General features: G+C 31.7%; 1 protein-coding gene across 1 annotated transcript; it reads right to left on the bottom strand.

Annotated features, from left to right (window-relative positions):
* Positions 1–430: 430 nt before the first annotated feature.
* LOC11412106 (RNA cytidine acetyltransferase 1) lies at positions 431–9,665 on the bottom strand. The gene is made up of 26 exons (XM_039830093.1): positions 9,561–9,665; positions 9,118–9,205; positions 8,857–9,032; positions 8,627–8,749; positions 8,308–8,481; positions 7,998–8,108; positions 7,770–7,906; positions 7,584–7,683; positions 7,264–7,266; positions 6,977–7,066; positions 6,693–6,829; positions 6,483–6,580; positions 6,159–6,276; positions 5,987–6,074; positions 5,796–5,895; positions 5,650–5,702; positions 4,741–4,917; positions 4,618–4,655; positions 3,695–3,785; positions 2,771–2,950; positions 2,575–2,683; positions 2,413–2,482; positions 2,004–2,139; positions 1,459–1,587; positions 1,045–1,170; positions 431–839 (listed from the first exon to the last, which is right to left on the bottom strand). The coding sequence occupies exons 1-26, from the start codon at positions 9,663–9,665 to the stop codon at positions 768–770; spliced, it is 2,829 nt and encodes a 942-aa protein (XP_039686027.1). The 3' UTR covers positions 431–767.
* Positions 9,666–15,028: the final 5,363 nt, after the last annotated feature.

Here is a 15,028-nt window from a genome sequence, read left to right on the forward strand (position 1 = left end):
ATAACTAATTTATATCACTTTCCTTTAAGGAAATCATGTTAGTCATATATGCATATCATGTAATTTTTTAAATGATGGCCTAAGGGTATAATCTTAATTTTTCCAACTTAGAATTAGGATTTCATCAGAGTAGCCAACATTAGGCCAAAGTTGTTAGTAAGGACACTTTTTAAGCTTTTAATGCATTGACTACACAATTTTCAATGTAAATACTATTATATTTGATTCTTTAACCAGTGTTCCGCGGGAAATGGTTAGCATTTCACAAAAGATAAATGACTCAACTGTTACAAATAAATAAGATAAAGGACTCATGTGGTAATTTTGCCAAAATATATATAATAATAGTAGTAGTAGTAGTAATAATGCCTTCAACTTTGTGAAGTGTAATATATATTTTCTTTATTATACCATTTTTAGGGTTCTTCTTGGTCAATATCTTCTTCTTTTGATTAAGTTATGGCTGTGGTTGTCTTTCCCACGCTTTGTACCACCACTCTTGTGACTTCTTTTTTCCTTTTGAAGTTTCACTCCACTCCTAATGGCTTTCACAGCAATAACACCATCAAATGGCATTTTTCCACCATTATTTTGTAAAATAGACTCAAAGTCAGGAGCCAAGGGTGCTTCCTCTTTTGACTTCATATCATCCTATCAAGTAATAATCATTTCAGAAAATAAGAGCTACTAAAAACTGAATGTGGAAACAAGCAAGTGGCAAGGGCAGGGATTGAAGTTGGAATATATGAAGGAAAAAAAGATAAAGTTTATACCTCAACTTGTTTAGCTGCATTGTTAAGGTCTTCATCCAAAGATACACTAAGAGGTTCCATGACAATCTAGGGACAAAACAGTCCACAAACACAGAAATGGAAAAATGAAAGGGTGGAACAAGATTAGTGGAGGATACAAAATAAAAGGGGAATCCACAAATTAATAGAACTTATGTAACACACTGAAACTCATGCATGCATGAGGAGTTGGGTTCCCAAACTTGATACAAGTCATAGTGACACAAGTTAAACAGTTATTAAACAGACTTACATCTTTCAATCGTGGGAATGTTGATTCAATCTTCTTGGACTCAAGACCATCTAGATATTTGTAGAACTTCTTCATTATTTTTTTTAATTGCTGCAATATTTGTTCCTCTTTCAACTCCAATTGTACCTATTGAATTAAATGGCACATATTAGAATGTGACTCCAGCAGCTTTACAAAAAAGCACCAACGAAGACAACAAGAAGATTTTTTTACATCACAGCAAAACACAACATCGAGCAATGAATTTTAGCGACCATAACAAACATCAAATAATAATGAGGGTAATTTAGAATTTTTTTTATAGATTCAAAATATGGTTGTCCTTCAATGGTTGCCTGTACAAGGCATTAGGGGCTACCAAGTCATATGATTGTAATATTTCAACTGAGAAAATTGGTACGTTGGTAAACAAACCTCAATGTACGAAATGTCCTGATTTTGCAAACCAATGCAAAGTAACACAGAAGCTTGTAAAGCTGACAGTTCAACCGGAAGCTTTTCTTGAAAGTACAGATGTGTAAGGATGGGAACTAAATCTAAAATCTGTCCAGAAAAAATATAAAAGTTAGCATCATACTCAAAAGCACTGCAAATCGCATAAACATGTGTTCAGCATTATGATACATCAGTAGCCTGAGCTTGTGCAATTACATCACAGCTTCAGCAGTATGTATATGGTGGCATGATGTTTAATGTTACAATAGGCCAACATCCTGCATTGTTTTAAAGGTCATTTAACTTTAGCTACAACTTCGTCTCATTTTCTCATTTGGTCTATCACAATTGTCACATTCACAATTCTCACATTGATGCTCATTTTACCAAGGGGGTCATAACTGTTAGGGCATAGGAAAGAATGCAGAACAACGATTTCCAATTACCAAAGAAGTATCAAATTGGTCATCATCAAGAAACCATTAAGAAAAAGTTATCAGTATCCAGCATTTGAGATTACTCACCACACGAAACTCGTAAGGACCATCAACATAAGCCTTTAGTCGCTTCATATCATATTCTCCGACTGGCCCGGAAAATTTATCAGACGTGGACTTTGTCTGCTCCTGCTCTGTGAACTTGATTTTTGGATCCATGATCCTGGATAAATTATCACTATAATGAGCATTTCAAAAATGGATGTGTAAACATAGATGAAGAAAGTTTTAAAAATATTCACTTTTAAATTTTAAAATTATAATATAAATAAGATTATGGAACATCTTTGGAATTTCATGGAAGGATAAAAAATGAATTTAACTTCCTTTTAAATTCTCAAAAGCAACTTCCTTTCCTAAAATAAAGTAAAACAAAAAAAAAGGGCAAACACAAGGGTGGTTATGTTATGGTAACCATTAAACTTTTAGTACTAACCTCATAGCAAGCTTGTAATCCATGCCACGAAACGTGGAAGATAGAAGTCTAGTAAATCTTTGCCTAAAATCTACAAATAGTGAACATTTTAAATCAACAACAATTAACAAATGAATCGTGAATAAGCACATAGATCATAACAGCATAGGAAGACGTTCAAACCTAGGTGAAATGGTCTGAAAAAATCCTGGTGATTTGATCCATCAACTTCAATTTCATCATTGTTAAGAGGTTTCAAGACCATACATGAATGCTCACCAGTCACAGTATTCTGTCAAGTTGAGAAAACAATATGGTAATTGATTATTAAATAACAAATCAGTATCATTGTCCATTTTTGGTAAGAAAAAAACTTAACTGGAATCTGGCCAATGTAGAAAGGAGAAAATTTAAGCTTCCTCCAAAAGGAAAATAAGTCCAACATTAGCCCAAATGAGACACCAATGTAATGAAGCTTCTCTGGGCGTCTTTCACGCAAATTTACAAGCAGATGAGGAAGATCTGTTCTAGGTTTTACGTTTTCTTCAAGTAGTGAAGCCTGAATTCATATAGTATTATAATAAAGAGATAGAAACATATATTTGAAAGATAATCATAAACTTATATACTTCAAATTTAAAAGTGCGACTATAACAAATCAAGTATAGCTTGCCGTTTTTGCATTACTCCCAGTATTTTAAAACCAATCATCAAACACTATCAAAAAGCTAAAAGAATGCAATTATTAAAAAGTGTTCACATTTGAACTAAATACATGATAGGATAGGACATTGAAACATTGTATGATCCATGTAGCCAAGCACCTATAGAGAAAATGCTTGGTGGCGGTTGTTTGTTGTTGCTGCTAACTGCAACTTACATAGGCAAGGACCTAACTAAAAGCAATGTTTGTCTTTCTTTATGAAATACAAGTGAAGTCGGTGAAATACACATTAAAATCAGCTTGATTATAGGGATTAAACCTGTCATGTATCAGTCTAATAGGGATTAAATCTGTCTTTCTTTAGGATAAAGGAATTGGTGCTGAATAGATTTAGAATTTATCTCATGGTGTTTTGTATTTAAAACGATAATTTGTACAAAGGGAATGTCTTGATTATAGGGGTTAAATATGTTATATATCAATATAAATTTATCATAATTATATATATTATGGAAATAAGGAATATTTACATAGAGGAAATAAGGGAGAGAAGAATAGCAATATTGTATCAAACATCAATCAATGACACCATATTTCAACAAAACCTATCAAGAAAATGGGATTTTAGAACTAACATACCTTCTCTGCAGCTTCTGTAACTCTTGGTGGAGCCTGTATTTCAGGTTCAATATCCATCTCAGAGATAGGAGTAAGTTGTCCTTCATAGTAACTGTAGACAGGATGTATTAGGATCAGAGCAAATTGAGAGAATTGTGTTTCTCATGTCAATGAGAATTTGAGAAAAATGAAACTTTTGAAGACATGCAGTTACAAGAGCTCTATTGATCTTTATACAGAGCTGTCAACTCAGCATACAACTGTTGGTTACAAGCATAGAATAATTAATGACGTTCTGCTTAACATTTTGACATATTTCCAAAAACAAAATGAGCAACAAGTTGCAACGTGTTTTATAGCAAAGTTCATAGACAGGCCTAGCTCGATCTTATGGGAGCCCCGTGAATGGGCCCCCACCATTTTGCAGTCTAGAAGGTTAAATGTGCATTGCCACACTCCATATAAATGAGTCAGCTGCTACCATACACACAAATTCCAAAGGTATTTTCACTGCACACACTGATAGGCAGCAACCCCATATAAGTAGGGTGTATGTCAGGAAAGAGAAACAAAACTATGTTAGTTAGGAGTTTGAATTTGTATTTAAATATAATAAAACAGGGAGTTCCTATTTTCGGGTATCTATCCTAACTTAGGATAGATGTAAGGAATATTAGATAAGGGAAGTCTTTAGGTTGATAGAGGGGATTAGGGGCCATTAAATAGGGGAAATAGGGAATAGTTTGCATATGGTTTGATAAATCTGAAAGTGAAGAGTTCAGGTATCTTTCTTATGTTGTTTCAGTTCTTTCTTTTATTCATGTCAATAAGTAATTCCTCTCTTCCAACTATTTTGTTCTGGTATCACACACCTTGAACCAATACTAACCATAGCTGTATCAATTTATCACTCCAATCAAAGAAGAAGGAAGCAATCTACTAACCGTATCAAAAGCTCCACTGCTTGTGAGCCATAACCAAGCTGAAATTAAAGAAAGATTAGAGGGATGTTACAAATTCAGAGAATCTGGTTAAGCAAAACCATAAAGACGGAAAATAGAAATTACCCTCATGGCACTTGGGTGTGTAGCAATGCGTACAATGCGAGCACCTGAAAGAGAAGGAAAATTTGTGTCTTGGAATTGCTCACAGAATTTCCATGGAATTTGATCTCCAAATGGTTGACGACCACTGCTCAAACTTTGGATTGCCGATTGACAAGATATCTTCCCCTCAAAACAAACCTGTATGTAAATGATATGGAATGTAAGATGTTGCAACGAAAAGAAACCATAATAAGCAGAAAATGGGACAGCAAGCATGAACATCTGTAGTATAACCCTAAATAACAAGAAATTACAAAGTTTAAACAAACAAAAGGATATTACAAAAGGAAAATCGCAGAGACGCACATGGCTAACAAAGACAACAAGCTAGTCCTTTTAGTTAAATTTCCGTCTAGAATGTTCATGTGGCTAACAGAGATGCACAAGTGGATAACTGAGGGAGGTGTCATGTGGACGTTTCGGATATACTTAACTTAAAATTTGATGGAAAGCACGAACTTATGCTGACATCAGTAACGTAAGGATCAACTTGAAACTTTTTAAACGTAAGGACCAACTTCAAACATAAAATAAACATAAGGCACCAAACATGCAACTTAACGATAATTAATATACTCTTAACATAATATCAAGATATTATGAGATATTATTTTATATTCTAACACGATCTTTCCTGTACAAACTTTGAATATGGAAGATAAAGTGAAAACAAGGCGGAACTTTTGGAATCATTAATGGAAACAGAAAAAAGAACTTAAAACTGAACAAACCATCGAGTTCTGTCAAAATGTAGTAGTTAGGCCCTATTGGAGTACAACTATCTTTTACTCTAATAAACCCTTTAATGGAAGCCAATAAGATGGACCATAAACAAAAATTAATTAGAAAAAAGTATTATCAGATGCAAACCTGGATGACGCACAAAATATCAGGAAGTTGATTCTTTGATTCATCAACAGGTCCTGTCATACAAATACTGTTACATGTCTAATTTAAATCATGTTATAATTTGAACAGAGGGGCCAAAAAATAACTAGAAAGAAAACCAAGTATACCAAGTAGCACAAATAAGTGGTGTGCTGGAGCATCTGACATAAGTTGTAGATCATTTGGAGAATTCTTGTAATGTGATGCGACATATAAGGACATCATTTGCTGCAAGACTACCAATATTTTAGTTTTCCATTTAAAAAAGTTAAAATATTAATCAAAACAACCCAATATCATCGGATAAATCTGGATTCACCTGCAAAAATAATTCACTATCTTTGTGATAAGAAAAGAGGGTATCCCGATTGACATAGTATAGATCGCACTCACTACATGGAGGTAACCTGATTTCATGACAAAATATCAGTAGATGGAGATAAAGAAATAGTCTCATGTTCCAAGTAAATATGAAATAAGTTAGAAATAACCTGCTAAGATTAGGGATGGCATTTGAAACATCTAAGCAAAGTAGTGTATTAAGCCAGCTTTCAACGGGATCCCCAGAAGCATATCTGATGGATTCACTCAGTTCAATTTTCTTAAAACCTGAAAGATAAAATAAAAAATTAACAATAACACACAGCCCTTAAAAAGCTTATATATTAAAATCGTTTAATGGACTATGGATTGTTGAAAAACAAAATATCACAATTTCTCTAGTTGGTATAGAATGTATTTCCTTTCTGAACAGTACATGACATGCATGTTGTTTATTTTGAACGACTTTTACATATACAGAAGCAAATTAGTACCAGAATCAGTGCCCTCTGTTGCCTTGGCAGAATCGTTGCTTTGACCTTCCAGTTGATGCAAAAGTTTTAATGATAAAGAGCGTCCAGTACCTTCATAACTGTCCAGTGTAAAAAAAACAGAGTTCTTACCATCAATCAGTAATGTCGATGTTAACTCTTTTAAATGGGGAGATATATGGAATGTTTCACAAAAACAAACAATGGTCATACCCATTAACAGTAGAAGACAGGAAGACCAAATATGGGCCAAGCAAAGACTTCACCACAGGCAGTGGAATAGCGGCAGCTTCATCAACTACCAACAGTTCAACTTGTGAGAGCTTTTCATGTTCGTGTGGCAGTATATACTGAAAAAAAAAAAAAAATAAGATGAATAAAAAGTCCAGAATTTTATTACTTGTCAATTGTAATATCAGAGCAAAAGAAGTTTCCTTAACATTAAGACATTTTTTATGTCGTATATATTAATGCAAAACCATAACTGATGAAGTTACCTGAATTGTCTGTCTGTGGTGCTTATAAATATTGATTCTTTCAGTAGCTTTATGGAACGCGGGATTCACACTTTTCACCACATCAAATTCCTATATATTGAAAATCATAGCATTCTCATATGAACTTCATTTATCGTTCGATACACAAACATATCAAAAGACAAAGGAGGCTGGATAGAGGCATAATTAGGAAATAAAAAAAAAATGGATTGAACTATCATAATATTTAGGTGAAATTCACAAGGAAATCGGAATCTTGCAGATTTCAGAGTAAATAGAAATAACACTAACTATCACACAGGATATACTAACAATAGTGTTTTAGCAATGAAAAATATTTTGAGTAAGCTAGCTGCACAGCACTCGGTATGAACTATGTTTTCTCGGTTGCATACACTGGGTTAATATATTGTGCCGACAAATTTATAGTATAATGGACCTGTTTTTGAGTTTTCAAAACTTACTTAAATTGATTAAACATGCTCAGCATTGTAGTTCCCAATTTATAGTGATAATGATATTTCACAAAGCAAAAGTTGAAAATAAATGAGCTCTAACTGTATCTTATTTAAACAATAATGGTTATATATGTAAATGAGGAGAGAGCATGTACCTCATAGCCAAGTGCAGATAAACCTTTGCATACAAATTCAAACAAGGTTTTCAAATTCTCGGGGCTCGGTGCAGTTACAAAAATATTCGAATACCTACAGAGGTTATTTTCCGTTGAGATCCTAAAATGCTGTGCATCTATCAAAAAAGAACAAATTTGTATGTCTAAAAGGCATATTACCCCACAGCAATGGCTCCAGCAATAGATAAACCAAGAGCAGCTGATTTCCCACGGCCACGAGCAGCCAACAAGGCAACAACAGCGCTGCGCAGTTTCGTGTTCAAAATTGCGTCCATAAATGTGACAACAGCTTTTCCCTATTTATAAAAACCATATAAAACTCACATTCATCACAAAGAAATCAATTTGATTAACCTCAATGAAAAGCAGAGAAGTAAGCAGTCCTACCTGATCCATTGTGCAACACTTCCTGATCAATGGTCCAACATGTAAAGTTTCATCAAGTTGTTCTTTAAGGTTCTTCAGGCCCTGTTCTGTTTTTGACAGTCCTTCGGAATCCTATAGCATAAATTCAAAGACAAATAAATACATAAAACTCCCAAAGAGTTCAAACACGCAAGCATTTTGGTAAGCTCCCAAGAAAAGACAAAAAACATTAAAGCCCAAAATCATTTGCAATCTCCATCCCAAAACAAAACAGGAAAAGACCAAAAGAAAGGAAAAGATAATTAATGATGTTAAAACGGTAGGCTAGTACCTCATTGACAGAAACTGGAGTGATGGACCTTATGTGAGATGAAATTGGTAAAATATTCAGCTCGTCATCCATGAACACACAAGCCTTGCAAGAAGCAAGTGATAATAAGAAGCGTTCATTAAAGCGTCCGGTGGCATCCATGTGTGATTCAGTTCGAAATCTTTCATGGACATCCTGCGATCAAAGGAGAATGTGAAAATTAAACTGAACGAAACTTTTAACAAAAGAGTACCGTGGTAGACATTGGCCTTATAGGCTACTTCACCACATTCATAAGATGTCTTGAAAAATATGAATGCCCTTGAATCTGCTTCCTTACCATCACCATTGTGTACAAACATGTAAGAGATGATAGAGTACGAATAAGCAAAACAACGAGACCTCCTCCCTCAACCGTCTCTATTGTTCGTGCTAGGAGATTAGGCGTTAACGCCTCGAAATCCTTAAAGAAAAAAACAGTTACAAAATTGGTTCATCTTGGAAAAAAAGGAAAGAGAAAGACAACTTAGACAAGAAAAAGTAATTAAGCTAGTAAGAAGTGTAAGATACCTGAAGTATACACATTCCAAAAGTACTACCCAGAATTTTTTCAGAATCCTCATACAAACGACGAGTTATTTCTTTACTTTTCATAAACGACGAAAATGGATCAGCTCTATCGGGGTCCAAAAGACCCCTCTTCCTCAATTTTTCAATCTGCTTCTCATGTTTCTTCATATGACTGCATTCAAAATCATATCAAACAAGTTCATGTAAACACTCATCCCTCAAACAAATCAATACATCAATAAATCACGACAGATTCATCAATTACATACCGCTTGTCCTTGTAACACCATAAAACAGTTGGGCTGGATTTGATCTGTGCCTGGCTAAGCATGTAATGAAGATTTACAATCTGCACGTAGTAGAAACTTCACTTAGTACTCAAATTGTGCTAACCTTAAATGGAGTTTCCAAAATGTCACACTCAAATTTATGGAAAAATATGGAATGCAATCAAATCACAGTCGATTCTATTAATCGAAGGTATGATGACATAAAATTGCATATAATACTCCACTTTTTTTCCCCACCAAATTAATATATAGGTTTTAATCAACTTTTTCTTTTATTCAATTTTATTCCATTCTCCATTGGATGGTTCAACTGTCTTTGAGCATTGAGGTCTAACATGACCCTGATGAGCTTCTAGAACACAACCAACCTATACTTTTTCGCGTAAAAAAAATAAAAAACATTAGTAGTTATACCTGGTCATAGTACTTGTCACCAATGATGACAAACATGGACCTATGCCTTGTTTTAACGCCATTCTCAATGAGAGTTCTGATTCGCTCATCCACCTTCTTCCTCATATCTCTCTGCTAAGAAATTGTGAAGTTAGTATAAAAGGGTTTTAAACAATGATCAAATCGTATTTCAACTTCTAGCCACAGAATGAAAGATATCAATCGTCAAGTTCGTGAGTTGACTAATGCAGGCGTCTTACGGTTCACAGCGGAGCAGCGTCGAGTGAGAGTTTACACTTTCAGGGTTTGCAAAAAGTATTAGGAAACAAGGTATATATACGTTTGGTCGGTGTTCGTAGATTCTCTTTTTTCTATTATTTTATTTATTCTATAAATAAAATATTAAAATTATATTATTATTTTTTCGAAGGAATTAAAATTAGGGTTAAATAAGCTTTTTGGTCCCTATAAATATACTGACTTTTCATTTTAGTCCCTCTAAAATTTTTCTTCAACTTTTAATCCTTATAAAATTTTCAATCACTACTTTTGGTCCTTGTTTTTAATTTATTTTTTGTATTTTTTAATGAAATTATGCATAAATGTGTATAATATTGTAAAAATAATTCCGAAAAAAAATTAGAAATTTTTAACAAAACATGAATTAAATATTAATTTGTAACCGTAAAAAATATAAAAACTCATATTAAATTCATGTTTTGGTAAATAATTCTAATTTTTTTTGGGAAAGATACTTATAATATTATGAATTTTTCTGCAAAATTTTATTCAAAAATATGAATTATACATATGAGTTTACTTTAAAGGAGAGACCAAAAGTAGTGATTGAAAATTTTATAGGGACAAAAAGTTGAATGAAAATTTTAGAGGGACTAAAACGAAAAGTTGGTATATTTATAGGGACCACCCTTAAAATTATTTTATTTTATTTTTGAAGGAAAAATTAATTTATTATTTTGTTATTTTCTTAAAAAATGGTTAAATATGTTTTTGAAACCTATAATACATCAACTTTTCTTTTTAGTCCCTATAAAAAATTTCTTTGAATTTTAATCCCTATAAAATTTTCAATAACCACTTTTGATCCCTATTGTAGATTTTGTATTATTTAATGAAATTGTGCATAAATGTATATAGGGTTAAATATGTTGTTGGTCCCTATAAATATATCAACTTTTCATTTTAGTCCCTCTAAAATTTTCCTTCAACTTTTAGTCCCTATAAAATTTTCAATCACTACTTTTGGTCCCTATTTTTAATTTAATTTTTGAATTTTTTAATGAAAAAGTGCAAAAATGTGTAAAATATTCTAAAAAAAATTAGAATTTTTTAACAAAACACAAATTAAATATGAATTTTTAACCTTAAAACATATAACAATTCATATTAAATTCATGTTTTGTAAAATTCTAACTTTTTTTGGGAAAGATTATTATAATAATATGAATTTTTGTGAAAATTTTTATTCAAAAATATGATTCTACATATGAGTTTACTTTAAAAAAGAGACCAAAAGTGAAGATGGAAAATTTTATATGGACTAAAAGTTGAAGGAAAATTTTAGAGGAACTAAAACGAAAAGTTGGTATATTTATAAGGATCAAAAACATATTTAACCCATATTAATATTATAAAAATACCTTTAATTTTTTTAACAATTAAATAATAATTTTTAACTATCAAATATATAAAAATTCATATTTTGTTATAAAATATAATATTTTTATGCAAAATTGTATTCACAAATAGGCTTAAATATGTCAAAGGTCATTGTAAATATGACCTATTTGAATTATGGTATATGTATACAAAATTATTTATGAAAAATTTAGGTCTTGTAGAAAGGTCTCTTCTATGGGCACATCTAAGCAGGTCCCTGTCCTAGAATTAAAATTTTAAAAAAAATATTTTTGAATTTTGAAAATTGTATAACCTGCAAATTTTGGAAAAGAAATTCCAAAATAATTTTTTGAAAACTAAAATTTTCAGAACCTCATAATCTAATATGCAAATTTTTGAAAAAAAAATTGAAAATAAACATTTAAAGATTAAAATTAAAATTTCCAAAAAAATCAATTTTAGATTTTTTTTTTTTTTAATTCACAAAAATATCATGTCAGGGCTACGTGGCAAAAGTTACACAATCAACAACTATCACGTTAGTGTCAAACTGCCAAATCACCCATTAAATTGGTCCACAAACGTTTTTAGAACACATAAATTTTTCAAAGGGTATATTTAAGAACTCTTTTTTATAAGGAATTAAGTCTAAATAAATAATCATGGTTAGTTTGATTTGTTATAATTTGAAAGCAAAAGACATTTATATATTTACTTTTAATCAAAATTTTATAAAATAAAATAAAAATATTCGTAATTTTCAAACGTTAGCACAATAAAATGAGCGGAAAGACGGACACAGTGCCCGTCTTTTTGCTAGTAGTAGATATAAAGAGGAGGGGGGATCTTGGAGAGAATTTTAACTTACTTTTTTTTTGTTATTTCAATTATACATTTAAACAAACTTTCTTCTAATAATGTTATATTGTCGTTGTTATAAAAAAAATATAAGAATATTTGTTATATTATTATATTATAGTTGTTATTGAAAAAGGTAAATATGATTTGTTGAATTTGTTAAATTTGTAAGTGACGAATACCTATGCTTATAAATTTTAATCCATATCAAAAAAATTATATAAAAATCGTTGATAATCTACACGCGTTTGCACATTAAAAGAGCGGAAAGATTGACACCGCTAGTTATATATAAAGAGATTACATGAATATTTGAGCTGATTTTTTTTCACTTTCCATTATACCCTTAAACATACTATAAAAAATTTATTTGATTAATGTCACTCAAAAAGATAAGATTGTATATTATATTTATTATATTGTTAGTATCACTGAAAAAATAAGTATTGTTTGTTACAATATAAAAATGTAAATTATCTACAATACATACCTATATTTTTAATCAAAATAACCAAACTTTCATAAAAAACTAATGTTCGTATTTATAAGCATTAAGACAATAAAAAGAGCAGACTAACGAATACTACTTTAAAGAATCATATAGTTGTAATTTCATTCTTTGACACAAATCATGTATGTGTAATTGTAAAAATCTACTAGTTAAACCAATTATTGCGTTTCATTCGTATAAGTCCTTGTAAGATTAAGCATTAACCTTTAACCAAAGATCATGATTTCGAATCTAGTTTTGTAGATGCAATAACTAAAGTTAAATTTGATTAGTGTTTTTAACGTGTCATTTAAATCGAACTGAATCGTATGTAATTTTATGAGTAAATAGGCAATTACCCTCCTGGAATTGTAAGTTTCATCAATTATCCCCTGAAATTAACAAAACTTCAATTACCCCCTGAAATTGCACAACGTTAATCAATTTACCCCATCCGTCAAATTCTTATGTTAGTCAATATGATGTTTCACCAATACCCCCTGAAGTTTTGCATATGAACTAGAAACAACACATGGAACATCTTATTTGGTCGTTTTCATTGCAATAAGAACACCTTTGGAATCCATACTCACCCACAAACCTCACAATTATCATCTTCTTCATAATCACCTTCATCGTAGATTTTACAACTTCCATAACATGTTTCACAAGGAACAAACTTAATATCACCACAAGCCTCACATCCACCATCACCTCTTTCAATGCCATCAATCATTTCACAACAATCAAGCAATTTCTCAAGCTTCTTGTCATCATGAAGTTTCTGAATTTTTCTTATCTTTGACTCAAAAGATATTAAAGGCAAACAATTAACAATTAACTTAGGCCATTTTCATTGTTAAATGTCAAAATGAAATATGAACTAGAAACAACACATGAAACATCTTATTAGGTCATTTTCATTGCAATAAGAACACCTTTGGAATCCACACTCACCCACAAACCTCACAATTATCATCTTCTTCATAATCACCTTCATAGTAGATTTTACAACTTCCATAACATGTTTCACAAGGAACAAACTTTATATCACCATAAGTCTCACATCCAACATCACATCCTTCAATGCCATCAATCCATTCACAATAATCAAGCAATTTCTCAAGCTTCTTGTCATCATGAAGTTTCTGAATTTTTTTTATCCTTGACTCAAAAGATATTAAAGGCAAACAATTAACAATTAACTTAGGCCATTTTCATTGTTAAATGTCAAAATGAAATATGAACTAGAAACAACACATGGAATATCTTATGAGACCGTTTTCATTATAATAAGAACACCTTTGGAATCCACACTCACCCACAAACCTCACAATTATCATCTTCTTCATAATCACCTTCATAGTAGATTTTACAACTTCCATAACATGTTTCACAAGGAACAAACTTTATATCACCACAAGCCTCACATCCACCATCACCTCCTTCAATGCCATCAATCCATTCACAATAATCAAGCAATTTCTCAAGCTTCTTGTCATCATGAAGTTTCTGAATTTTTCTTATCCTTGACTCAAAAGATATTAAAGGCAAACAATTAACAATTAACTTAGGCCATTTTTATTGTTAAATGTCAAAATGAAATATGAACTAGAAACAACACATGGAACATCTTATGAAGCCGTTTTCATTGCAATAAGAACACCTTTGGAACATAATCACCTTCATAGTAGATTTTACAACTTCCATAACATGTTTCACAAGGAACAAACTTTATATCACCACAAGCCTCACATCCACCATCACCTCCTTCAATGCCATCAATCCATTCACAGTAATCAAGCAATTTCTCAAGCTTCTTGTCATCATGAAGTTTCTGAATTTTTCTTATCCTTGACTCAAAAGATATTAAAGGCAAACAATTAACTTAGGCCATTTTCATTGTTAAATGTCAAAATGAAATATGATCTAGAAACAACACATGGAACATCTTATGAGGCCGTTTTCATTGCAATAAGAACACCTGTGGAATCGACACTCACCCACAAACCTCACAATTATCATCTTCTTCATAATCACCTTCATAGTAGATTTTACAACTTCCATAACATGTTTCGCAAGGAACAAACTTTATATCACCACAAGCCTCACATCCACAATCACCTCCTTCAATGCCATCAATCCATTCACAATAATCAAGCAATTTCTCAAGCTTCTTGTCATCATGAAGTTTCTGAATTTTTCTTATCCTTGACTCAAAAGATATTAAAGGCAAACAATTAACAATTAACTTAGGCCATTTTCATTGTTAAATGTCGAAATGAAATATGAACTAGAAACAACACATGGAACATCTTATGAGGCCGTTTTCATTGCAATAAGAACACCTTTGGAATCCACACTCACCCACAAACCTCACAATTATCATCTTCTTCATAATTACCTTCATAGTAGATTTTACAACTTCCATAACATGTTTCACAAGGAACAAACTTTATATCACCATAAGCCTCAATCCACCATCACCTCCTTCAATGCC

This window comes from Medicago truncatula, chromosome 2 (assembly GCF_003473485.1).
Source record: "Medicago truncatula cultivar Jemalong A17 chromosome 2, MtrunA17r5.0-ANR, whole genome shotgun sequence".
NCBI classification, from domain to species: domain Eukaryota; kingdom Viridiplantae; phylum Streptophyta; class Magnoliopsida; order Fabales; family Fabaceae; genus Medicago; species Medicago truncatula.